Source organism: Melanaphis sacchari, unplaced genomic scaffold (genome assembly GCF_002803265.2).
Source record: "Melanaphis sacchari strain LSU unplaced genomic scaffold, SCAv2.0 Contig105_pilon_pilon, whole genome shotgun sequence".
Taxonomy (NCBI): domain Eukaryota; kingdom Metazoa; phylum Arthropoda; class Insecta; order Hemiptera; family Aphididae; genus Melanaphis; species Melanaphis sacchari.
In genome coordinates, this window is record NW_020270395.1 from 1,379,643 (window position 1) to 1,407,054 (window position 27,412).

Here is a 27,412-nt window from a genome sequence, read left to right on the forward strand (position 1 = left end):
ATCATCGTTTATTGGATGAACCCAGTATTTTCTTTGTGGCCTTTGCACAATATCTTGTAACACACCAAGTACTTCTTCTATACACAAAACCCGAACTAGCTAATCGTGGTTTATTTTAATTTCGTACAGATAGCTAATATGTTATATTACTTATACTGTTGACCAACCTTTCGTGTTAAAGACACTCAGATTACTAAATTTTAATTATAATAATTTATCAATCACCCAATATTTTGGTATAACCGCGTATATTTGAACGGTAATTGGGCGGTTCAACCACCAAGTGTGGCCCGACCCTTAATATCTATACTACATGAAACTGATAATAATTATTAATTACCTATTGTTAAAGTTTTATAAATAACGAGCAGCTAGTAAGTGAGGGTAAGAATTGAGCGATAAGCTAATATTGCAACAAAAATAGCTTTAATATTTCTTGATCATAATTTAAAATTTGGATATGCGAAGTACCAACAATTAGGTATCTAAAATATTACCTAGTAAATTAAATAGATACATATTAATTACATTTATAAATATGATTTAACTATACAAAAACCATGATTCACACAAGCACTAACACCTATGTTTCATTAATGTAAAAATTTAATACTTTCTTCATTTATTACCGACTACATCTAGAAAATAGAAATACGCAAGTAATACAACATAAATTATTCTTTAGGTACACATATTTTAGTTAATTTAAGTTTATCAAGTTTAATTTATTCTATCGTTGTTGTAATCCGTGTAATGATTACTAATTGCTAATTAGTAATTAAATTATCATTAATAATTATCCTATGTTGTAGCCTACAATCTAAAGTCTCACAATTATCCCTATTCCCTTCTACAAAATTGAAAACAATATCTTTACGCGGTATGCAAACATTGCAAACTGGACCGCCGATAAGAGTTATCACAAAAATAGTATTAACACTGATAACTGATTCTATGCAATATGCATGCTAAATGTGGTTATGTAGTTATGTGAATTGAGGAAGTAGAACACCAACACTTTTAAATAACAATATTTTTATACATGCGTAATAGTTAATATTATTAACTAAATCTGTATTGCTATTTGCCAAATTTAACCAATAATATTTATTTTTGTATTGCCTTCATCACATTCAATATCATAGTATACATCCTAAATTCTGTAGATATGCTTACTTGATGAGGTAAGATCACTTGTATTTTTAATACATTTTTTTTTTTTTTTTAATGTGTTATTTTATTTTAGTTAGTAGATTTAAATTTGATGAATTTAACTTGTCGTCAATCACTACGTCATTTTATAAGCAAATATATTCGATCAAACAAAACTATTATGAACGCATTATTGCCACCAGATGAAGTACGAGGTATGAAAGTTTTTAAAATTGATAAATTCACAAAACCTGTAACTGTACCTGTTATAGTATTAAATAAAAATTATGTTGAAAGTGCTAATAAAGTATTAAAAAAATATATTATTAAGCTAAACAACTTCAAGCCTATTCGTAATGGCTCTAATGATTCTGAATGTGTTTTTTATCTTGATCCAGCCAAATTTTCTTCGTGTGAAGATCTAAACTTAACCTTTATTTCCACTAAAAATTTAAAATATGTACAAATTGAGGTGGGCTATAATAATTGGAATCATGATGAAATACTTAAGGCAGTCTTGCCTGAAAAATCTATGTTATCAAGTTATTCAGCAATTGGATCAATTATACATGTGAATTTAAAACCAGAGTTGTTGGATTATAAGGATATTATTGGTCGAGTACTTAGTGATAAACTAAAGGGGTGTAAAAGTGTAGTGAACAAAATTGACAATATAAATAATGTGTATAGAAACTTTGAATATGAAATTATTTATGGTTCATCTGATTTAAAAACTACAATTAAAGAAAATAAATGCTTATTTGACCTAGATTTTTCAGAAGTTTATTGGAATCCAAGACTATGTACTGAACATGAACGTATTTTGCAAAAATTAAAATCAGGTGATATTTTATATGATGTGTTTGCTGGAATAGGACCATTTTCCGTACCGGCTGCAAAATTGGGATGTATAGTATTAGCTAATGATTTGAATCCTAATAGCTGTAAATGGTTAGAAATAAATAAAAAAAAGAATCGTATTAAAGATGAACTTTTAACAATTATCAATAAAGATGGGAGTAAATTTATTCAAGAAGATTTAAAGACACATTACATTTCATGGTCAAAGACAATTACTTCAGAAAATAAAATACATGTGACAATGAATTTACCAGCAATTGCTGTTGACTTTATAAAGTATTTTAATAATTTATTTGAATGGGAAGAAATATCTGATAATTCTCTACCAATTTTACATGTTTATACGTTTGTAAAAACTGATAAAAATTATGAAGAAGGCCTAAAATCAATAATGGAAGAATACTTTAGTAATGTCAATAATGATGATATTCAAGAAATTATAAGAGTCAGAAATGTAGCACCTAATAAAGAAATGGTTCGAATTACATTTCAAATGAGGAAGGACATAATTTGTAAATCTGAAAGCATTAAAAAAAGAAAATTAAATGAAATTAAAATTGATGATAGTGTTAAAAAGAACAAAGAGGATTCATAATATTTGTAATATTCCTATAATATTATTATATTTAATTATATCTATTAATAAAAATAAAATATAATTTCTTATTAAATAATAATATTGTTGTATTTTCTTAACTTATTTATAAATACCTAATTTATTTTATTTTTACTGTATTCTAAGTCAGTTGTGCTAAAACAGGCTTTTTCTTTAATATTTACTATGTAAATAGTTTGGTATACATTAAATTGTTTGGTAATGATTATTTATATGTTGATATTGAAATTATTGTCTATAATAAGTCCTCTAAAAGTAGTGTTACTACAAATTTGATTTATTATTTAGTTATTTATAATCATTTTTGATAGTTATTATTTATAAAAATAATTCAGAACTTAAAGCACCTATAACCATTAAAATGAGTATTTATAAATAACATTTATAATAATTTATATTAATAACAAATTTTAACTATAAACACTAAAAAATATTAAAAGTAGGCAAAAGAGCAATCTCGAAAACCATAAACTCTTTTTCTATTAGACTTTTGTATCTGTGCTGAGAGTATTTTTGTATGACTAAATAAATAAATTAGCTTCCATCTCTCATTAGAAAAAAAAAATAGAAAAACTAGAAATAAGCATCAAAAAATAAACACTTAAATTTTATATTTCATACTTCCATAGCACTGCCACATTTTATGTCAAATAAAAATAAAACAAAACAAGTAACTAAATCCCAAAATTCAATTCATGAATATCAGTTTTTGAGTTAAATAAAGTTATTAACAAAAATTTTAACTCTAAGTATTTAACGTCTATAATTACGATAAGATATTAAATTATATAACTAAATATTTTTATTAGTATTAATTGAACAAAATAATGTATTGATATTTATATTTATTTATAGAACTAAAAACTGTTGCATGTTGAAGAATGTTCAAAAATCAATTTAAAATGTTTATGAAAAGATGACAATAATGGAAAATATACCTGACCCCGAGTTCAAATATGTGTTTAAACGAATTATTTATTTTAATTCTCATTGTAAAGATTTAATCATTAAAACTCTAAAAGTAATAAAGGATGAAATATTAAAAACAAATAGCTGTGATACATTTGATTGTATTGTCTATACAGATTCTTTCGGAATCTATTGTAATAATGAAAGTGTAATCAACCAGTTTGAACGATTTTTAGTTAGTAAATTACCAGATAATACACTTATATATCCACATTATATAGTAAATTCAGTAAATTTTGAAGATATTAGGAGATTTCAAACACATACACATTTACCTCTAGGCCGGTGTATTATAGAAGCAATACAGGTATCTATAGTTATATTTTTATAAAAATGTAATTTAGCATAAATTATAAATAAATATGTTTATAGGTAATAAAAGAAAGTATTGACAAATTTACTATGCAAAACATATTTTTGAGCTTTAATGGTGGAAAAGATTGTGTTGTTTTATTATACTTGTTACAAGCTGTGCTCGATGAATTAAAATATAATGAACGAATCAAAGCTGTTTATTTTCAATCAGAAGACCAATTTTCTGAAGAAGAAGACTATGTACAATCCACAATAAACAGGTTAATTTAAATAACAACCTTCAATAACAATAATAATTAAATAAATAGCTCAATAAAATATAATATATTAGTTTAAAAAACAAATTATTTTTTACTATTAAATAGTTTAATTTTGTTTTTATCATTATTTTTAGATTTAATTTAGACTTGACAATAATCAAAGGTGAACTTAAATCTGGTCTTCAAGAATTTTTGAAAGAAAATCCTCAATTTTGTGCATCTATCATAGGTACAAGACAATCTGATACAGGTTCTACAAAATTGCAGTTCTTTCAAGTAAAATAAAATTATGTTTAATAATATACTATTATTTAAACACGAGTAAAATGGTACACTTTACTTAAAAATATTTAACTAATTCAATTATATTACATTTTTATAATAATTATTTATTACTAAAATACATATATGCAATTTTAAGAAATCAGAAGTGTTTTTATAAAATATAATTTTAAAATATTTAATTGAATAACAATATTTATAAATATAGGAAACTATTGAGTTTTGATTATTTATGAATAATATCACATAGTATTCGAATCATATTCAAACATCAGTATTGTAAGATATTTGAGGACCTACTAGATACTAGTTTATGTATTTTTTGTGGTCATAGATGAGTATATTTTTTATTAATTGTAAAACATTTTTTAATTAATGGTATAATATTGCATACATTTTAGTAGGTATGCTTTTCACTTTTTAATCTGGTATTATGAATAAAATGTATTTAATAATGATTCTTATTTTGTAGTATTTTAATTATATTTCTGATTTACTCAATTATTTTTAACAATATTGTATATAATACTATTTTATAATGAATACTTAAATAACTTAATAATATCATACAAATAAAATAAATAATACAAAAAAAAAAAAAATGTTTCTTTTATTAATAAAGTTAAAAAATCTAATTTAGATTGAGGTTTTTAAATAATAATATTGACACCAAAGTACCTATTTCATTTTATTGTAATTAATTACTATTGTTACACTAAAATATAAAACTTCGACAATCCTATGAATTATATATGTTATTGTTTTAGAAAACTGATCCAGGCTGGCCTGTATTAGTACGAGTACAACCTTTATTGCATTGGAATTATAATAACATTTGGTCATTTTTGAGACAATTCTCTATACCATATTGTAGCTTGTATGATAAAGGGTGAGCAACTTAAAAAAATTATTTTATAATGTAAATTATATAACTAAATACATTTTATTTTATAGATATACATCTCTTGGTAACAAGTCAAAAAGTCACCCTAATCCAAATCTTAAATATCTAGATGAAAATACTGGAGAAGTTAAATATTGGCCAGCATTTTTGCTTCAAGATAGTAAATCAGAACGAGAAAATAGATTGTAATGTGTTAGAAATATTAAATTTATTAAACTAGGTGAAGGTGTATAATTAGTCAAAAATATATAAAAAAAATATTTTGTTTTTAAATTAATGACATTTTATAGTTAATGTGTTACGCACTCCAATTTGCCAAACAGATGCAGTATCATCAATTAGAGCTGCTTCAATATGTACTTGATGTTGACTTCCTTGATTAAAACTCAGACAAAATTCTGAAGCAAAGAAGTCTTTATGTGGTTTAACTGTTTGCATTAACATCAAATTTCCTTCAGTTGTTCTAGTTTCATGATTTCTGGTCACTAATTGTGAAGTTATTGTTAACTGAATTCCATCAACTTTGCGAAATTTAGCTTTTGTTCCATGTTGTACAACTCCCTCAACTTTAACTACAAAATTACTTCCCATATTTACTGTAATTGGTTCTCCGTTAACTCTAGGCTGAGGTGATACAGCCAATGTTATTGTTGTAGATTGTAAAGTTTGAAAAAAATAACGAGGAAAACACATGGGTGTAGTTACCAAAAGAGAAGCTTGTTTTTTGAGAGATTGTATATGTTTATGAGTAATTGCTTTTTCTTTTACCATGCTCATTATTTCTAAGAGTTCTTGTCTACATTTGACAATTAACTGTATTTCTAAAGAGCCTTCTTTTTCCAACTCAGAATCTAAGACTGGACTTTCACATTTATTTGGAACTGCTACTGATTCAATATTATGAGCCATCAACAAACACAAATGCTGTAAAAGCTGTAAGTGATATAATGTATTAGGGTCAGCATCAAATGCCGATTGGTATAATCTCCAATATAAATCTGCGCATCCCTTAAATTCTTTTGCTCTTTTTCTTAATTGATTTGTAATATGTCCATAACTTTGCATTTCATCTCTAGTAGCTTGAACAATTGCTGAAGCAATAGCTGGCGGAGGTGTAGTGCAAAAACTATTGCACGTAGATAATAAACGCATGAAACATTGCAATAGTTCACAACGCAAACGTGTATACTCTGTTTGGAAAATAAGCATTAATGATGCAGCTTTTAATGCAGCAATTGCTCTGTAATAAGTTGATATTGATTGCCCTAAGTTACTCAATAATTTTGAAGGGTTTGAAGATTTTAACTGAGATTCTGCTATACTAATGGTTTCTAATGCAGCTAACCAAAAATGCATTTGTTCTGAACCAACACGATTATTTAAGCTACCAAAAATTTTAGAACTTATATTAAAATGACCATATCTAACAGCTGCTCGACCAATTTTATAATTGGTCCATAAATCAGTATTTTTTATTACATCATTAATTACTCTTTTCACATCATTGTGTTCATCATAGCCAGCAATGGCTTGAAAAATCACAGTACATAACAAAACCTTAGTAGTTATAGACTCTTGATTTTCATTTTTATTTAAATTTGTCAATTGTTTTATAAAAACTGATAAAAATGGTTGTAAAGTACCAGGTAGTATACCTCCAAATGCAGCAATAGCTTCACATATCAATGGATTTAATTCAAATCCATCATGTTGCAATGGTCTAACAACAAGTGAAACAAAATCTGGGATCAGATTTTTATTTGCCTTGCATAACATAACAGATGATCTTAAACCATCACGAAGATAGTTTGATGCTTTATCTAAATTTTCATGATTAACATCATCTACATCCATTGGCTCATCAATGTTATCCATCTTTAAAACACTTTGAATAAGGGATTGTTCTTCATTACTTACATTTCTGGTATCATCAATCTGTTGTTGTCCAGCTGATAGGACAGACAAAAGATAGCTTTGTATGCAAACTTTTAAAATATTGGCATCATTTTCTGACATAATTTCCTCCTCAAAACAATAACATGCAACATTTGTCAATACTTTAACTGCATTTCCAGCAACTGACTGATGCAATGAACTTGATTCAGCAATGCACATTTTCATAAGTAGACTGTCTGAACTGTAATGAAATTGACATATAGCTGGAGATTTCGTTAATGGTATGAATACACTTATAGCGTCTGCTTTCAAACTATTGTCAACATTTAAGCTCTCACAAAAACCGACCAAGTTGTTAATGGTTTGTTCAGACCAAAAATGTGCGCCTTCTTTAGCAATTTGATAAAGACCAGATATAGCACACTTGCAAACTAAAGGTCGCTTGTCTTCGCTCAAAAATTTCAAGAGTAATTCTATTTGTTTTGGTACATCAACTAAAATAGACAAAGCTAATTGATTGAGAGTTTTTAATGTAACGAGTACAAAGTCCTGAGCTGGATATTTTTCTAGCAAATCAGTACAAAGTGTTCTGACCATTGTTGCAGTGGTTGTATCATGATGCATATGTTTTAAAATAGGAATTAGTTCAAGTTTCATAACAACATCAGTTGAAATACCTCTAATCATATTTGAAATTTTACTGCACATACTTACAGCAAATGATTTTGATTGGGCTGCAAATTGTGCAGCCGCATAAATCGCAGATTCTACTTCCACAGCATTATGAGAATCTAAGCTTGTACGTATACTGTGGTGTACTTGTCCTCTTTCTGGTATAATACGAGCAACACTGCCCAATGTACGTAAGGTCAACCCTCTAGCAACTGGGTCATTGGAGTGAATTACGCTATAAATTCTACGAACAAACTCGTCAATATTTAAAATTTTGTCAATGTGTTTTTCCGTCTGTTGACATACTCGTAACACCCAAAGTCGAAGAAAATTATTCCCGAGACGAAACACATCGGCTAGCTTCAAAAATGACGAATTAATAAGAATCGGAAAAGGATATTTTTCAATTAGTCGAGGAAACCGTACAATTGCCTCACATTGTTCACCAACACGACTGGACCGTAAGCCTTTGTCGAGTTCAATCAAAGCAGAGTTAGCATCTTGATCAGGTTCTCCTAAAAGGGTTTCACAAACAGCACTCCGAAGAGCCGGCATTTTAAAATAGCGGTTTTTACAAAATTAAAACTGATTACAAATTAATTAGAATTTGTTTAACTTAGAAGTTATAACTATCTAACATTACACTGGAATTCAAATTCAAGAACGTTTACTATACTAAAATAAATACTAAATACATAATACACTTATTATATCTTAAATTTTAATTCTTGAATAATCTTGCTTTGCTTGAATATAAGCAATACAAATAATAAGTGTGAAAATAATAATAATAAATGTTATCTGATAACACTCTAACACAGTAATTTATACGTTTATGAAGATAGTGTTGATAATATTATTAATGGGCAATGGCAAGCATATTTTAAATTTTAACTATACTTCTTTAATCTATAGACTATAGCAGGGAATCCCAACCTTTTTTACTTAACGACACACTTGTTCATTTTAAAAAATTTCACTGCACACTTAAATAAATAATAATAATATAGGTATATACATAATGTCATATTTATATAATTATTATTTTTAATAAACAATACAAATTTAATGTGATATTTAAGACTGGTGTTTTTTACATAATTCCTCTACTCGGGGTAATAATACAGTTGAAACAGTAATTCATAAATCAGGTTCAAAAACAACTCAATTTTAAATTGATTAAGTTTGATTAGTTTAAATTAAATTTTTAATGCGATAGCTCTCTGTATAACCTATAGGCAGGGATGGGCAACTGGCGGCCCGCGTACCTTTTTATCTGGCCCGTGCTACATTTTCAAATTACTTCATATAGTTTTAGCGCTTATCTGTATTTTATTTTATTTTATTACATTTTTCGATTGTGGATATAAATTCTTATCTAGTTTTAAACCGAAACTAAATTATTAAATCGTTTAACAGATGAAACTTTGGGACATTTACTAAGAGTTTCAACTACAGAAATAGAAGTGGATTTTACTAAATTGTTTATTAAAAAACCTCATCCTCAAGTATTACATTAAATAATAATTGTAAATATAAATAAATAAAGATAAAAAATAAATGTTAGTATATTTAAAGGACTTTTTTTTTTTTTGCTTTCTGCTATGCACTGCGGTCCGCTAGATTTTAAAGTACTTAAAAGTGGCCCGCTAGTTACTTTGAGTTGCCCATCTCTGCCTATAGGTATAAATTACGTCCAATGTGTGATTGACTACAGGTTAGGTGCGTTTGATATCTGTGCAACAGCGAGTAGAGCTAGATCGTCAGCAAACCCGACAAGCTGAACTTCTTCCGGTACATCCATCCTGAGGATAACGTTATAGAAAACATTCCACAGCGTGCAAGGGCCAAGGATTGACCCTTGCGGGTATCTTCTTTGACCGGTTTGTCGGTGCTGATCCCATCAGATGTTCTTAATGTAAACGTACGTTTCTACATGTACGACTGTAAAATTTTAGCTAGGTAGCGAGGAATTCCTTTGCGTCGAAGAGCTTTATCCACATACTCCCAAGGCGTGGAGTTGAAGGCATTTTGAACGTCAAGAGCCACTAGGACACATAGCTCCTGCTGTTGTGTGGGACCGTGGTTGGCCCACCTAGCCAAATAAAGAACCATGTTGATCTCCTCCAGAAGCCAAACGAGTTAGTGCTGAGTCCACTCATCGTTTGCATAAAAGCATACCATACATTGCTAAAGACCCATAGTAAATCGAAAGCTCTCAATGACTGTATTACGTGTGTGATAACATTATACAATTCTCATTAGTCATTAAGTATACAAGGTTTTTTTTTTTAATGTTTAAATTAATTTTAGAACTTAAGAGTTAAGAATTAAGATACCTATTAAATGAATAGTTTATATTATTATGATATAAATAATTTATTATTCGGTAAATACCTACTGAGGAACACATAATTTTTTGCATATTTGGAACACTTGAATGAAACCCACATGTCAAATTATTTCTAAATACTTTTTCATAATCTTATACTAAAGAAAAAATACTTACAAAAAATATTTACTGATGAAGATGAAAAGATTATTCAGATACTCAAATCAAATCAGAACCGTGCAGAGGTCATAGGCGCACATTGGGTGTGAATTTAGGGGGTACTGGAATAATTTACAGTAAACAGATCCATGGGGGGCTGCCCCCACACCCCCCTAATATCATCGTAAATTGCATTTTAATAATTTTTTACTATTATAATTAATATTAAAATGTATTTATATTATATATATAATAATAATAATAATATCTAATCACTAATTAATTTTAAACAAGATTTAATTTTCTGTTAGATAATACAAATTTTTATTATATGATTGCTATTAATGTTCAACGTTTAGACGAAAACTGGAACAGTGCAATGTGCATTCATATAATACAATCAATACATTATTAATCGTGAATTCATAGGCTACATATTGTCTATTAGTAATGGAAAAAAAATTTCAACTCAATGAATCGAAATAATTTTCAAATGATTGATAAAATACTGAAATAAATTTTACAGGAAACTGGGGGTGCTAAGCACTCCCAGGCCCCCCCCCCCCCCTATGTGCGCCTATGGCAGAGGTTAGTAATACATAAGTCATATACAGTCATTTTTAAAATTCAAATAATGTAAAATAATAATAATACGTTATAATAGTTTTTAAAGTTAAAATTAAAATTACATATAGAGAAACATACAGCTACTTTTAAGATTCAAATAATTTCTAGAATCCAGAGATACATTTGATCGGTTTATAAAATGCTAAAAATTAAAAACATTATAAAATTATCAATATACAATGTTGAATGTTTTCAAATTAATTCTTTTTTAAATATTATTTAGATTTATTTAATAAATATGATTAATCCAACATCATTTAACCATAAGATTGTTAAAGTTGACAATTTGAGATGTGATGCAAAATCTATGGAAGATATTAATGCGTGGGTTGCTGAATTTGGTAATCTCGAAAATTCAATTATTTACATTGGAATGTTCGTTCAAGTGTTCCAAATGAACAGCGAATTATGAAGTGCTCTTAAGTATTTTATATGGCATTTACCGAATAATAAACTATTTATGTCATAATAATATAAACTATTCATTTAATAAGTATCTTAATTTTTAATAAGTTACTCATTAGTCATTAGTAGTCACTAGTTAGGCTAGGATCACACTATGCGTTTTGTCGGCAATCGAAAAATACTATCCCGATTAACCGCAATCGGGACGATCGATCATACTGTGCGTTTTATCGGTAACCGAATATATACAAATGAGATTAAAAAGCCCGAAAATCGTTTTTAATTTAAATTTTAAACTGATTTTTTATTTAAATGAAATGTATCTAATATTATAAGTAAAAAATAATAAAAAGGTTGTGTGATTAGAATTATTTGTTTTTATTTAAAACGTGTAACTAATAATTATGCTAATAAATAATAATATACATCTATAATATAAATAAAATATAATATATATATATATATGTATATTACAAATATATTTTAAGTTTTTTAATTATTTAAATTTAAAAATGATTATTAATTATTCATAAAATTTTCAATTTCGGTTACCGATAATCCGCACAAATGTGATCGGACAAATTGCATTGCATGTGTTGTGCTTTACATCCCGAAACGCAACTGGACGGTTGGGCCGCAACACGTTGCGGTCGCTTCCCGACGGTTTTTAATCGGTTCCGTAAATCGGTCTAGTCTGGCCCTGATAACGCGTTTTATATTTAAACCTATTTTATTTTAGAGTGTTGCGGTTTGGCTCCGGTTGATCGGGAACCGACAAAACGCATAGTGTGATCCTAGCCTTAGTCCTAAAGAAAAAGAATATAATGAAAATCAATATAATGTATATTGATAGTTTTATAATGTTATCACAAACGATACAAACGTAATACAGCCAATGAAAGTTCTTGATTTCCTATAGGTCTCTCAAGGTTTATCTATAAATCTTGTAAGCCTTGTGGCCTGTGGGTCTCTATCACAGTAGTGGGTACCTATTATCATTTATTACTGTTAAGTGTTTAACCAGTAATCACTATTCACTTCACCGCAATTTCAGATTCTTGTTACTGTTAAGAGTGTTAAGTGTTTTTTTTTTTGAAATTGCTGAACTGCTGGGGTTGAACTGTTGATCTTTTATTATTTTGGTAAATTTATCTTAGTAATTTAGTATGATGCTTGTCTACCAATATTGTGCTTAAGTATATATTAATTAACAACCAGTAACCAACATTCAATTGGTAAATTAATAAGTAATAGTCATAAAAAATATTTACTTATTGTTAATATATAATTATAAAACAATAATTTAATTCAAAGTTTGACATATTTAGAAAATGGTGTTGTGCAGAAAATTGCTGTATAGACCTTTTTACAGTTGTTGTATTCGACAGCTTTCTTCTGAAGCTTTCAAGAACATACCCAAGAATGAAACTTCTCTAACACCTATATATAGGTAGATATGATATTATTGCATCTAATGCACAGAATAGGTTAAATTTAATTTATATATTTTGTGCTTATAATTATAACTTAGACAATTTTACAGTTTGATAATAAGATCAAAATATTGGATATATTATCATGTTGCATAATAAACATGCAGTACTCTAGTACATACATTAAAATATCGAATGATTAAACTAAAAAAAATAGTTAACATAATAGTGCAATGATTAATGAATAATTCATTATAAAAAAAAGATCTTATCAATAGATCAATTAATATTAAAAAAAAAAAAAAAAAAATTGTTAGTCATTCCCGAACATTTCTTAAATCTTTCCTGTTCCCAGCATGAATCGTCCAATATTTAGGTTATTTAATATTTATATTTTTATTTTATAATATTTTTTCTACTTAAAGTCTAATATTGGTTATAGTCGAGTTATTTTATGTTTTCTTTGTATACTCATGATTAATTCTACAATACAGGTTGGCATCACAATGGCCGAAAAACATTGCAATTGTAGACAAGTTTGGAGAACACACTTATTCTTCAATATTCAACAGCAGTGTCACATTGTCAAAAATAATAGAAAAATCTTTGCATGGAGAAATCCAAGAACGTGTTGCAATCTTGTGTCCAAATGATGCATCTTATGTTGTTGCTCAATGGGCTTCATGGATGAGTGGACAAATCGGTAATAACATTATTTTATTTTTTTAATTTGATTTTAATGTAATGTCAATTTTATTTTTGTTTGTAGTTGTTCCTTTAAGTCCACTTCACCCTGCTTCCATGTTAGAATATTTCATAAATGATAGCGATGCTAAAGTGATATTAACAACTGCTCAGTTTGAGAATATTGTACGTCCTTTAGCTGAAAAATTTAATCAAAAGTATCTTTTACTTGAAGACCATATTACTTTGGATTTTAAACCACTTGGTAAAACATCATTTGAAGAAAATAATGAAGTAGAAATGTTAAATACTGATAATAATATAAGTGATGAGCAGTTCTTTGATTCAAATGCTATGATAATTTACACATCTGGATCAACCGGTTCTCCTAAAGGTAATTTAATTAAATATTATATCATTAATATAATTCCTGTATCAAAGGTTCTTTTGTAAATAAAATTTTCTATTTACTAAATATTTAATTTATAAGAATTAAGATCATAAGATTTATAAATTAAACATTCAATTTACTTTTAATTATATTTGTATTATGAAACATAATAGCCTTCTCAGACCTGTAATTTTTAATAATTTAAATTGCTTATATTAATGCATAAAATTAAAATACTCTTTGCTTGTGTTATGTATTAAATGTAAAATTTTGAACATGATACTTTGTATATTTGTACCATTTTAGGTGTTTTGTTGACACATAATAATTTAAATGCTCAGATAAATTGTTTAAAAACTGCTTGGAATTGGAATAATAAAGATGTTATACTTCATGCTCTACCTTTAAATCATATTCACGGTATTGTGAATGCACTAATGTGTCCATTACACACAGGGGCAAGGTATTATTGCTGATATCTTAAACTGCTTTTTAATGTTAATATACGAGAATGTTTTTTTAGATGTGTCATGTTACCAAAGTTTAATGCTGCTGATGTCTGGACATGGCTCTTAGCTATAGAACAATACTATGGATATAGAGTAAACATGTTTATGGGTGTGCCAACTATGTATGTAAAACTTATTGAAAACTATGAGAAAATGTTTGAGAAAAATGATAGAATGGTAGAATATATCAAAGCTGTTTGTTCTCAAAAAATTAGGCAAGTATATATTATGTAATCAAACTTGTATTTATTTTTAACTTTTATCATATACTAATCAATAATAATAATGTAATACTATTATTAATATAAACACAACATGTGATAAAAATAAATGTTGAATATGCAACTACTAATATTACTTAAATGTACTTATTGAAAAAAAAACAATAAAAATAAAAAATTATGTTTTAGATTGATGGTTAGTGGCTCTGCACCATTACCCAGTACACTGTTCAATCGTTGGGAACAAATCACTGGTCATAAATTACTAGAACGATATGGTATGAGTGAAATTGGAATGGCTCTTTCTAATCCTTTAAATGGCGAAAGAAAACCAGGTTAACATTTTTATGAATTATAATAAAAGATATCTATATTTTTAACATAACTTGGGTGATAATATTTGTTTTAATAATTTACTAACATTTTTAAAATATGCTCAAAGGCAAGTTAAATACATTTAGTACTCTTTCTATGTTTAAAAAAATATATGAACAATTCTAAGCCTATAATAAATATTGTACTCTTACTTTTTTGACTAATCTTACATTTATGATTATAAATAATATTATATAGAATATAATTAGTAATTACTTTTAGATGTCTTATAATAAATCAATACAATTTGGTGTAACTATACACTTAACTATATTAATATGCATTATGACAGATAGAATAAGATGTTTCTAAAAAAAAATTGGTTATGTTACTTGTTATCATAGGTTTTGTTGGACAACCTTTACCAGGTGTAAATGTTCGAATCGTCAAAGATGACACTGTTTTGCTTGAAGGATATGACAATAATATAAAAATTATTAATTCAGTAAAGCATGATAGCAAAGAAGGTTATAGTGGGGATTTGCAAATAAAAGGGAAGAATGTGTTTAAGGAATACTGGCGCAAACCTGAATCAACAAAAAAAGAGTTTACTGAAGATGGATGGTTTAAAACTGGTAAATCTATTTATAAATGTGTTTTGTTTATCCTAGTAATAAGTTATTTTGTTTTTCAGGCGATTCAGTTAGATATGTTGATGATAGTTTTCAAATATTAGGCCGAACATCAATAGATATAATAAAAACCGGGGGTTATAAAGTCAGTGCTTTGTTTGTTGAAACTATTATGTTACAAAACAAAGTAATTAAAGATATTGCTGTGGTTGGATTACCTGACAGTACGTGGGGTCAAAGAATAGGTGCTTTAATTGCAATTGATGAACAGGCTATTAATGTTGAACATAAAAAATTTAAGAAAGATTTGAAAATTTGGGCCGAAACTGTATTACCATCATATAGTGTACCAACTGTAATTTACATTGTTGATGAGGTGCCCAGGAATGCGTTGGGTAAAGTGGATAAAAAATCTTTATTGAAAAATTCTTTTTCAAAGTATTTGGAATCTTAACTATTTTTATTAAGACTGTTATAATCACATTGATATTAGATTACTAGATTATTTGTTTGTTTTTAATGCATAATTAATAATATTATATAATATATACATATATTGGTAATATGTTATTATTTATTTGTAATACTATTGATGAATGACATCTCCAATTTAAATTGTTTTGTCCAAGTCACAATTGATTACATACTGTACTTTTTAATCGGTTGAATTAATATTAAGGAACTGTTTTAAAATTGAATGTTTTTGTTTTTTTTTAAATCGACCAGAAAATAGCCATATTGTAGATAAAATGTATGTTAATTAAACGGTCCATCTCAACAAGTTCTAACACATTGTTGATTTTATAATAAGAGGTTAAACTTAAGATATGGACTATTTTTAGTCTTTTAATACAAAATATTATCTTTTTAATTATTTTATTTGGCTAAAATAATAGTAAATTAAAGAATTATCTTAAGATTTGGAAATAATACGTTTTATATGTTTAAACTATAATAGCTAAATATAACTGACATAAATCATATGGATAATAATTTTTTTTGCAAAAAGTCTAGGTTCTTTGCAATGAAGTAGTTTTTTTGCAAACTACTTTTTATTTTTCCAAACAACCTGCTGTTTTTTAGACTCGTTGCATACAGACTAACAGCAGTTAGGCTTTTTAAGAACTACAATAATTTTATAGTAATAATCATTTGACTATTGTATTACTAACTATATGTAACACGTAAACTGAACTATTATATTGTATTTTAGGTACATTATTTTCTTTTTGTCTTCAACTTTGCTAATATTTTATTTTGAGTGTCTTATAGTCCACGATCTACTTTTGGAATATTGACTGCAGAAAAAATGATACAGAAATAGCAATAAGAAATTAATTATAATTGAAGTTGGTAGTTATACTTTAGTCAATATTCCAAAGGTAGATTGTGGACTATTAGACATTCAAAATATATTATTGGCAAAGTTGAAGACAAAAAGAAAATGATGTACCTATAATACAATGTAATAGTTCAATTTACGTGTTATATATGGTTATTAATATAAAATAAAACTAGTAATAAAATAATTAAATAGTTATTACTATAACATGATTGTAATTTTTAAAAGGCCTAACTACTGTTAATCTGTATGCAATGAGCCTGAAAAACAGGCTATTTTGAAAAATAATAAGTAGTTTGCAAACAGGCTATCCCATTGCAAAGAGCCTAGTTTTATCGCAAAAAAAAATTATTCATATGGCCTACGACATAGCAATAGAAATAAGTTAAACAATAAATTGATATTAGTGATTTAAAATCACATTCTAATAATTTATTACACAACAATTAAACAAATAATAAAAATATAATTTGTTTCCACATAAATACTACAGCCTTCTAAATAAACGATTCAATAAATAATAACAATAGTAGACTGGAGATTAATCCTGTATGGTTTATGACCAATTGGATTTGATAAAATTGATGAGGCCATTGGTAGACGAGTCGTGACTTGTAATAATGTTTGATGTTTGAAGTTCAGGTTCAATTTTTTTAGCTAACTGTTTTCCCAATTCAACACTAAAAAGATACCATGAATGGATTACTCAAAACATTTTATGATGCAATGATTAATGAAATAACTTACCCCCATTGGTCAAATGAGTTGATATCCCAAATAATACCTTGGACAAATATTTTTTGTTCATACAAAGCTATAAAATATAGATAAAATATATTAATAAGAAAATTAAATGAATGATTGATTAATTATTAACAAGTTAAAAATATCTTCAACATTTATAGTAGGTATGTATAAAAAAATTATATATACCGATCAATAATCCCAATGTAAATGGAGTAATCTGTTTAAATACAATTGAGTTGGTTGGACGATTTCCAGAAAATGTTTTGTGTGCAACTAGCTTTTCAAGTTCGGCACTGTCTAAATTTGATCCTTCAAGCTCTTTACGTGCTTCATCTGGAGTCTTACCTTTCATCAGTGCTTCAGTTTGAGCCAAAAAATTAGCCATCAAAATCTGTAAATAAATAATTAGTATAATATTGGTTTCAATTAAATTTAAACTCAATAGATTTAAGCTACCTGGTGGTGTATTCCTCCACTAATACAACTATGGGTAACAGCAGGAGCAATGAAATCAGCAGGTATAAGACGAGTACCTTGATGAATTAATTGATAAAATGCATGCTGACCATTTGTACCAGGTTCACCCCAGACGATGGGCCCAGTAGAATACGATGAAATCGGAGTACCATTTAAAGTGACTGATTTTCCATTAGATTCCATGTCGCCTTGTTGGAAGTAAGCAGCAAATCTATGCAAGTACTGATCATAAGGAAGAAGTGCGTGTGTTTCAGCGCCATGGAAGTTGTGATACCAGATTCCTAATAAAGCCAAAATAACAGGTGCCTAAAAATAAAAAAAAACCATTGATGTTTAATGAATGCTAGTGATATATAAATAAAAAAAAACTAACATTTTTCTCCAATGGAGTGTTAACAAAATGTTGATCCATGAAATGTGCACCACTTAATAAAGATTCAAAATTTTCAAAACCGATAGATAAGCATATTGAAAGACCAATAGCTGACCAAAGTGAGTAACGTCCGCCAACCCAGTCCCAAAAACCAAACATGTTGCATTTATCGATTCCAAACTCTGTCACCTTCTCTTTATTAGTAGAGAGGGCAACAAAATGTTTAGCAACACTGCATTCCTATAATAAATGGTAGATATTAAAATTAGTTTATAAGTGATAAAAATGTATTTATTATTTTACATCTTTAGCAGTTTCCAAAAACCATTTCTTAGCAGATGTTGCATTTGTTATAGTTTCTTGAGTAGTAAATGTTTTACTAGCAATTATAAACAACACTGTTTCAGGATTAACCTTCTTCAATACTTCTTTTAAATGAGTTCCATCAATATTAGATACAAAATGAACACGGGGGCCAATAGCATAAGGTTTTAATGCTTCTGTTACCATTAATGGACCCTGGAAAAAACATTAGATATGTATTTTAAGTAAAAATATTAGTTATGTAAACTGAATATAATCCTTAATAAATAAATAATTTAAATTTTACACCATTTATTTAATTAATAGATATCTTAAAATATATTAATTAATTGACATTGCATAGATTTAAAGGTGAAACAATTCCACTATAGATTGGCCTTAATAACCAATTATTGTTAAAAAGATAAGATAATATCAGTATTTGTCTAAGTTTAAACAAAAACATTTAAGCATGAATCAATTATATGAATGCTGAATAGTTAACAAACTAAGCTGTAACCTTGAAAATTTAAGTTAAAATCACGTGATACAAGATAAAAACACTTTGATTATCTTATTATTCTTGGTCTTTGGGCAAATTATGAAATAATAAGTAATAATTAAAACAATTAAACAAAAACAAAATATTATGACTTTAATAAACACAAAATAAAATATATTAAATCCAAATACATCTCAGGCTTCTTAAATTTAATTAGTTTGAATTATCAGCTTTTTGTATATACAATTAAGTGCAAAAAGAGAAATCTCTATTCTTTAGTACATATTTTTTTCTTCAGAATTTAAAACTTGAAGAATTAGTTTACTATTTAGCTTAATTTTATAAAAATTTGATTTTTTTACAAAAACACTTACCAAATCTGATCCTCCAATACCAATATTGACTACATCCTCAATAGGTTTTCCCGTGAATCCTACCCATTTCTTTGATATTATCTTTACAAAAAATATTTTTAAATTTTTAAATTTTCAAGATACATTTTGTATAAATATTACTTGTTCAGTGAATTCTTTCATATGCTCCAAAACATTGTTAACTTCTAGCATTACATTTTGACCATCAACTAATATTGGCTTATTAGATCGATTACGTAATGCTATATGCAATACAGGCCGTTTTTCTGTTCCATTAATTCGCTCACCACTAAACATAGCAGATCTAGCCTCTTCAACTTTACGAGCTTTTGCCTAAATCAATTAAAATTAAAATTTATTACATAACTTTTAACAATACTTTTTTCATACATCAATTTATTTAACTTATCACTCTGTAATTTATCTTGTTTTAGTAATAACTTTGTACCAAGTAAATATTTGAACACACAGTAGAATAATATGTACTACTATAAAACTAAATTTGTTAAGCCATTAATAATATACTTTAAGTTTAAATGTTCTTTATATATTTTAATAAACAAATAGGCTTTAGCAAAATAATTTCAAGGACATTCATATTTTATTTTAAAGTCAGTAAATATTAAAAATAATAATAGTAAAATATAATTTCTTACCAAATTAAACAATAAATCTAAAGTTTTTTCATTTACACGATTTTTTGAATAATCAAGTAAAACATCGCCATCATTTGGTGTAGTCAATCGTAAGCTAAAATAAAATTTAAAAAAAAAACATATATCAGTAATTATATAAGATAATTAGTAAAGTTTATAAATAAGTATAAATATTATTGTAGATTATTATGATTTTGTTTATTCAAATTAAATATAAGTTTTCAAAACAAAAGTACCACTTTAAAAAATTACTTTTATTTTTTATTTAAATAATTATATTACATGCTTGATAATTTATTAAATCATAATATTTAATATAAGAATGCAAGGTTATAAGATCCAGGAAAACATAATTTTTCACGATCAAAAAAAATAAAAGTAACCTTGAAAAAAAATGATCATTGACCACAATCCATATTGTTCCTTTCATTACATAATCCTTGATATGAACAATTCACTTTTCATGATACTTAATATACAGGTTTAAAAATGATAAACCAATTTCAATTTTATTTTATTTGAGGGTCAATACTTAATATTATGTTATATCTATGTCTGCATTTTCAAATGGAAAACAAACACTTAATACTTAGTAGTAATACAATGCACATAATAGGTATAAATACTATAAATAAGAAAGTTAAGATAATTATAAATTGTATTTAGAATCAAATCAGACTATAGATCATAAACTATCTAATAAGATAATACTTACATAAGTCATTAAATAAGTAATAGTACCTATCTTTAAGTATTATGTTCATAATTAATTCAATATAATAGAGTTAAGTATAATTAATATAAAAATTAAAAATACGCTTAATTAAAAAACCAAACAAATGAATACCTAAAAAATATTCCAGAGATTATTTGTATGTAAATAAGAATTATAAGAATGATGAAAATGATACTCATGAATAATTTCACTGAGTGTAGGTAGCTATTTATATACACAAGTTAAGACTTGGTAAATTCAGTATACTGGTCTCGTAACAGCAAATTTAGAAGGGTGTTAAGGAAGATCTTAGCATTCCGAATAAAATTTCTCAATTAATCTAGTAAATAAGTAATAATATTATTTGGAAAATACGTTTTATTTTGATTTTAAATTTCTTAACATCAAAAAATATTCATCAACCGAATATTTCAGAGATGCCACGGAAGTACTTGAAGTACAGTCACGTAAAAATCCTTTAAAAGCCTAGAAATTAATATTATTTTGCAAAAGCTTACTTACAGCACACTCATATCGAGCCAAATCAGACAGGATTAACCATAATTTGTAAATAATATAGTAAAATCGTATCTCACCTAAACTTGTTGAAACGGTCATTGTCACTGGCGAACAGATTTTTCATGTTCAGAGACGATCCCGCGGACACGTAGTGTTCGGCGAGGGCCTTGTAGGCCACATCATCGGTAAGTAGCACTTTTCCAGACATTTTCCAGAGAGAAGTTCGTTCGGCTGTGGTCGGTGTAGGCGAGAGTGCAGATGGTGCTTAGCGTTATCGTTATAGAACTGCAAACGTTCCCTTGGAACAGTTTTGTGTGAAGTGAACAGATTAGAGCAAGCGCTATCAGTTTTGTATACGATGTGTCGAGATTTGAAATTGAGATTATGGTCGTGAAGGAGAACTTAATTTTCTCGTATTCACTAATCACTTTCGGCGTTCCGGCGATGGTACGGTCGTAGTCCGTAGATAATGTATATTATATATTTAATATTATCTATGGGTATTATACAACGAATAAAGTTATGGCCGGAGGGGCAGAGAAGGGGAAGGTCAACCGGCACGCCGCCGCAGTCGGACTGTCGTGTGAGCGCACTATCGAGTATCGATAGAGAAAAAATGGGTGGGAAACCAGTCTATCGCCATTCGCCAATGTGTTTGAGAAAACCATGAAAAACACACGCAAAACAGACGAGTGTGCTAGTGGCTTATAGTTTTTTTATTTTAAATTTTTTCCACCTCTCTCACACTGTAAATCGCTCCCTTTCATATGACGAATAATGATATTTTAATAACGTCGCGGATATTTAATACAATATAATAAAATATGTTATGAGCCGAAAACCGAACACGGAAATAGATTTTCGGCTTAAACCTCACGGCGCGTCGTTGGTCATTTGGCGAAAAAAAAAATACACGGAATCGCTGCCGATGTCTTGTCTTATCATAATTTTTTTTTTGTTTCCAAGACGAACAATAGTAGAGTAGTAAACTATAATAATAATAATAATAATAATTATTATTATTATTATTATTATATATAGTAGTAGTGGTCATAGTAGTGGTGTTTCCTTTTTGGCTCTATCCGAAAACGGCAATCAATTTATTTTTCCGGGCATCACGATATTAAAATATTTCGATTTTCGAAAATCAAAAAATCACACGCACACATCCATACACGTTAATGACACACACATATGCACGGTACACATAATACATTATATTCATATACACGCATGTGTGTTATTATTGCTGTTTCGTATTTTCATTTTAAAAATGATAAACGTCCGAATGGCGTATTAAGTTTCACGGGACCACCGTTGTAAACACGTCGTCCCGGAACAGTCGTGACCGGACCGTACACGCCAGTCGACGTTCACGTCGGATTTATCGTACCATTGGTAAGTACAATATCTATCTGTAAAATGGCCGTTTCGGGTGGCCACTGGCCCGCCGTCCGTGCGTGGACACACGTCCCTCGCGTCCACCCTTACGCCGTGGCCACTGACACTCATGGACCACACGCGCTTTTATTATCTCCGCCCCGTCAGCAGACAACCGTGTCCGCCCCGTGAATACTTTCGCACCCAACCCCCCTCCACCCTTGTCGACGGTTTTCTTGTCAGAGTTCAACTGATTTTGACTATGCACTTACAACTTAATATTATTAACTCGTCGATTTTTCAATTGTTTTTTCACCCCTATCCCAAAACTTATTATCAGGGTACCAAGGATCGGATGCAATAGTCCTCATCCTGGTGATGTATTCATCGCTTATAATATTATTTTATATCAGTCATGTTTCATTGGAAAAATTGCTAAGTTTCCTAGACTAACATGAAACAGTGTGCAATATTTTCCCTGTGGTCTAGAACAATTTTTAATCCACATGCAAACTGTTGCAGGTGGTTGTATTTTGAAAACTTTATTCACAACTATGTGGTGGTGTATAGCTCAAAAATATTTTATTTCAGAATATATTTTGTGAAGGAGATATAGGTTGTATACTGTTATTACTTATATGTAACTGTTGGAAGAAACCCTTCCCTATTTTGGTAAATTTTATTTTTATTTAATTCATAGAAGTTTTTAAAACCTAAATTTAACAAGATATGTAATGGGCGGGGTTGCATATGTTTTAATGAAAAGAATTCATTACAATTTAAAAATAACAATATAATAACTGGATAATTTAGATACATCCACATTAAATATTTTACTTAATAAAAATTATTTTAAAATATAGTTAATAGTGTGAACATTTGGGTTTAAGGTGATTGATATTCAGAAAATAAGAATTGTCTCTTCAGGCGCAATGAATCCTGCTGTTAATATTTCTAGGTATTTGAATCATGTTTATGTAAAAGTATATTTTCAGTTTCTACTTATTTACCTATCACTTTATCTTTTAACTATTATTATTTCTTCACTTGCATCTTTAAATTTTAATGAAAAAGACTTATTAAGCACGAGCTTTTTTTTTTTTTTATTATTATACCTTCATTATTTAAATTTGTCAAATTTCAGCTTTAATACAAATTGTGAGGGTCATATGAAGTACTCATTTGCTTAAATTCTTTCATAACTAAATATATGCATGCGTTATGATTGATAAATTAAGAAAATCCAGTGCTTAGTTTTAATTAATGTTTATCAACAACAGCTAATATCTAATTAATTTTTAGTAACACATAACATTTATAACGTACAATTCTTTATTTATGTTAGGCTAATATATTTTAATTATTTGTTTAAAGTTTCTCATTAATAAATAATAATAAAAAATATATATTTTTTTAACTTCAAATGGCTTTCAGAATATTTCTTTAAATATTTCATTTATGTTACTAAAACATGCACAAAATTATTAAATTAACTTTTGTAATTTTTTATTTCTATTAAATTTTGGTTGCTTCATTTAATGTAGATACACTTCTATTACTAAAACTAATATTAAACTATACTTTTTTGTAGTGTGCGATACAGCATTAGTGATGAATTAAATGGATCCTCAGATAGGTTGGCTGCAACCAGAACAAGTAGGTCCCGCTCAAGAATTTTGGTCCAGAATTTTGGACTCCTCTGAAGATACTGACAGTAACGACGATAAGTATAGTACTGAAACTGTTCAAGAGGAAGAAGACAACGACGAATATACGTTGCCATTAGATTGGAAGTTTGATTTTTCTATAGACGAACAAGAAATTAAGACTAGTAATCTATACGAGCAAGGCTTGTTCACAAATATAGCCAGTACATACGACATGAACAAAATGCAAGCACATTACATTGGCAAATTTGGTGGGTGTCCTTGGAGACATGGAAAAAGTTATGACCGCCAACCAATTTGCACGTATGTTTGAAGTGAAATTTAAAAAAAAAAAAAATTCTAATCATTATTTTAATGATTTAGCCTCCATAAAGAGATAGAAGACTTTTTTGCGTATATGTCAGCCACACCAGAAGAGCATAGCATGCGGCTCGATGTACTGGAACGTGTTACTAATGTTATACATGCTGAATGGCCTAAAGCTAAAGTTGAAGTATTTGGTAGTTTTCGTACTGGACTTTATTTGCCCACTAGGTAAAGTATTCTTATAGATATTGTATTTTCAAATCAAATATCGTTATTTAAACTGTTCATGTATTTGAAATTTACTATTGTTTTTACTTTAGTGATATGGATCTAGTAGTAATAGGTGAATGGGATACGTTACCATTGCATTCGCTTGCTCAAGCTCTACTTAAAAATAGTGTCTGTAATGAAAATATTCAGGTTCTTGACAAAGCATCGGTGAGTTATTTTACTGAATGAATATCATCTAATATTTGTTGTTGATAGTGTTTTAAATTTATATTATCGTGTATTTTTCTTAGGTTCCAATCGTCAAAATGACAGATAAGGCTACTGATGTTAGAGTGGATATTAGTTTTAACATGAATAATGGTGTTAAATCAGCTGAAATGATAAAACACTATATGGATGTTTTTCCAATGCTTCCTAAACTTGTATTAGTGTTAAAACAATTTTTAGCCCAAAGGGACATGAATGAAGTGTTCTATGGTGGTATATCTTCTTACAGTTTGATCCTTATGGTTGTCAGTTTTTTGCAGGTACTATAAATTATAAAATGTTCCATTTATATATTTTTTTTAATATCACGCTATGTTTATTCTGTTATAGTTACATCCTAGAGGAGATCTAAATTACCCTACTGCAAATCTAGGTGTATTGTTAATAGAGTTCTTTGAACTTTATGGCAAAAAATTTAACTATATGCATACAGCTATACGTGTGAAAGATGGTGGACAATACATATCTAAAGATGAAGTAATAAAATATGCTCTATAGTTCTTATAGTATTAGCATTAATTAAAATATTATTTACAGGTCCAAAAAGATATGGCTGATGGTCATAGGCCAAGTATTTTATGTATAGAGGATCCATTAACCCCTGGAAACGATATTGGTCGTGGTTCTTATGGTGCTCTTCAAGTAAAAAGTGTATTTGAATATGCATTTACCACATTAAAAGCTGCCCTCGACCCTCAAATTGTTTCACCTAGTTTTAGGTTTGTTTTTAATGTATTTTATTAGTTACATAAAGTTATAAAATACCATGAAGTGAAACATTTATTTTTAACTATTAAATGACTCGCATGTTTAAATTAATTGTTATTATTTTAATGTAAATAATTTTACTTTTTGTTACAGTATACTTGGACGAATAGTACGAGTTAATGACAAAGTTATACTTTACCGGCAGTGGGTTAGAGATACTTATGCCTTACAAAATACTCAAAGAGTGATAATTAATAATTATTTGACCACTAATAATATTAGTAACAATGTTAGTGTGTCTACAACTACTAGTAGTAGAGCTTCTACAGTATCTTCTGGTTCTGGATCAGCTGAATCTGTAAGTTTGAATATAAATTTATTTTATTCTTCTTATGTTTTATTTATAATTATTATAAAATTTATATATTAGGACTCTGAGAGTAGTATAGAAAAATTAAGTGATGCTGGCGACCACAATGATCAGAATAGTAATTACCAACCCAGACGTAAAAATCCACATTATCATAGACATAATAGTTGGAATAATCAACATAATTATCCAATGATTAACACTGGTAACTATCAATGAAAAATATTTTCATTCAATTAGAAATTAATGTTAAGTAATTTAAATTATTTTAGGTAATCACCCATCTACACGTACTCAAAGGATAATATGCACTAGTCCAGCTAATAGTTACCAAAATCGTGGTTTCACAAACAACAATTATAATAATAATTATAATCATCATCAAAACTACCGGCCAAACACGGGGAATAAACACCAGTATACAGGAAATTACCAACCACACTTTGGTAACTTCATATCGCACAAACGTCAAAAACGAAAAAATCAAACCCAAGATGTAAGATAATATACGCGCGTCCAATATTGAAACTTAAAAAAAAAAAATTAATGAGACAAAGTAAATGATAACTTAAAATATAAAAAAATATAAAAAATAAAATTCAAAAAAAAATAACAAAAATACCAAAAATGTAAAAAAAAACCATGAGGATCGTCTTTTTTCGACGATTTTTTTTTCTTAAATCTAAAACAATCATATTTATTATATAGAAAAAAGTATATTTAACAAAGTTATATATAATTAATAATTAGTTCTGAAAAAATATTTTAAAATTAAATTCAAAAAAAATTGCGTTTGCTTTTTTTTTGAAAAAAAAAAATAATTAATATAATTAAATAGAA

The 27,412-nt window shown here is 27.9% G+C and overlaps 6 protein-coding genes across 13 annotated transcripts; 4 read left to right on the forward strand and 2 right to left on the reverse strand.

The window, feature by feature from the left end:
• The first annotated feature begins 954 nt into the window (after positions 1-954).
• On the forward strand, positions 955-2,608 carry LOC112603321 (tRNA (guanine(37)-N1)-methyltransferase). The gene is made up of 2 exons (XM_025351842.1): positions 955-1,184; positions 1,247-2,608. The coding sequence occupies exon 2, from the start codon at positions 1,265-1,267 to the stop codon at positions 2,606-2,608; it is 1,344 nt and encodes a 447-aa protein (XP_025207627.1). The 5' UTR covers positions 955-1,184; positions 1,247-1,264.
• On the forward strand, positions 1,279-5,627 carry LOC112603322 (FAD synthase-like). The gene is made up of 6 exons (XM_025351843.1): positions 1,279-1,367; positions 3,485-3,905; positions 3,971-4,173; positions 4,308-4,449; positions 5,223-5,344; positions 5,410-5,627. The coding sequence occupies exons 2-6, from the start codon at positions 3,546-3,548 to the stop codon at positions 5,546-5,548; spliced, it is 966 nt and encodes a 321-aa protein (XP_025207628.1). The 5' UTR covers positions 1,279-1,367; positions 3,485-3,545; the 3' UTR covers positions 5,549-5,627.
• Positions 5,579-8,669, reverse strand: LOC112603320 (integrator complex subunit 7). Its single transcript, XM_025351841.1, has one exon. It carries the CDS (start codon positions 8,480-8,482, stop codon positions 5,633-5,635), a length of 2,850 nt encoding a protein of 949 aa, XP_025207626.1. The 5' UTR covers positions 8,483-8,669; the 3' UTR covers positions 5,579-5,632.
• A 3,777-nt stretch (positions 8,670-12,446) lies between these two features.
• Positions 12,447-16,195, forward strand: LOC112603177 (acyl-CoA synthetase family member 3, mitochondrial). 5 transcript variants are annotated; one of them, XM_025351647.1, is made up of 9 exons: positions 12,447-12,697; positions 12,779-12,900; positions 13,378-13,586; positions 13,653-13,961; positions 14,265-14,421; positions 14,482-14,682; positions 14,878-15,023; positions 15,408-15,638; positions 15,698-16,089. In XM_025351647.1, the coding sequence occupies exons 2-9, from the start codon at positions 12,782-12,784 to the stop codon at positions 16,087-16,089; spliced, it is 1,764 nt and encodes a 587-aa protein (XP_025207432.1). In that variant the 5' UTR covers positions 12,447-12,697; positions 12,779-12,781. The 5 variants fall into 5 exon arrangements, with proteins under 5 accessions (XP_025207432.1, XP_025207423.1, XP_025207441.1 ...); XM_025351638.1 differs by having other exon boundaries at positions 12,447-12,685; XM_025351656.1 differs by having other exon boundaries at positions 12,447-12,592.
• Positions 16,196-17,422: 1,227 nt separating this feature from the next.
• On the reverse strand, positions 17,423-22,060 carry LOC112603203 (glucose-6-phosphate isomerase). Its single transcript, XM_025351686.1, has 10 exons — positions 21,721-22,060; positions 20,410-20,503; positions 19,895-20,086; positions 19,754-19,834; positions 18,878-19,093; positions 18,575-18,814; positions 18,181-18,507; positions 17,911-18,115; positions 17,725-17,791; positions 17,423-17,657 (listed from the first exon to the last, which is right to left on the reverse strand). The coding sequence occupies exons 1-10, from the start codon at positions 21,849-21,851 to the stop codon at positions 17,534-17,536; spliced, it is 1,677 nt and encodes a 558-aa protein (XP_025207471.1). The 5' UTR covers positions 21,852-22,060; the 3' UTR covers positions 17,423-17,533.
• Positions 22,061-22,236: 176 nt separating this feature from the next.
• LOC112603155 (non-canonical poly(A) RNA polymerase PAPD5-like) lies at positions 22,237-27,119 on the forward strand. Of its 4 annotated transcripts, XM_025351605.1 has the most exons (12): positions 22,237-23,041; positions 23,546-23,695; positions 23,914-23,981; positions 24,615-24,993; positions 25,054-25,224; positions 25,317-25,434; positions 25,518-25,754; positions 25,825-25,971; positions 26,032-26,213; positions 26,356-26,560; positions 26,633-26,777; positions 26,845-27,119. In XM_025351605.1, the coding sequence occupies exons 4-12, from the start codon at positions 24,644-24,646 to the stop codon at positions 27,075-27,077; spliced, it is 1,788 nt and encodes a 595-aa protein (XP_025207390.1). In that variant the 5' UTR covers positions 22,237-23,041; positions 23,546-23,695; positions 23,914-23,981; positions 24,615-24,643; the 3' UTR covers positions 27,078-27,119. The 4 variants fall into 4 exon arrangements, with proteins under 4 accessions (XP_025207390.1, XP_025207406.1, XP_025207399.1 ...); XM_025351621.1 differs by lacking the exon at positions 23,914-23,981; XM_025351614.1 differs by lacking the exon at positions 23,546-23,695.
• Positions 27,120-27,412: the final 293 nt, after the last annotated feature.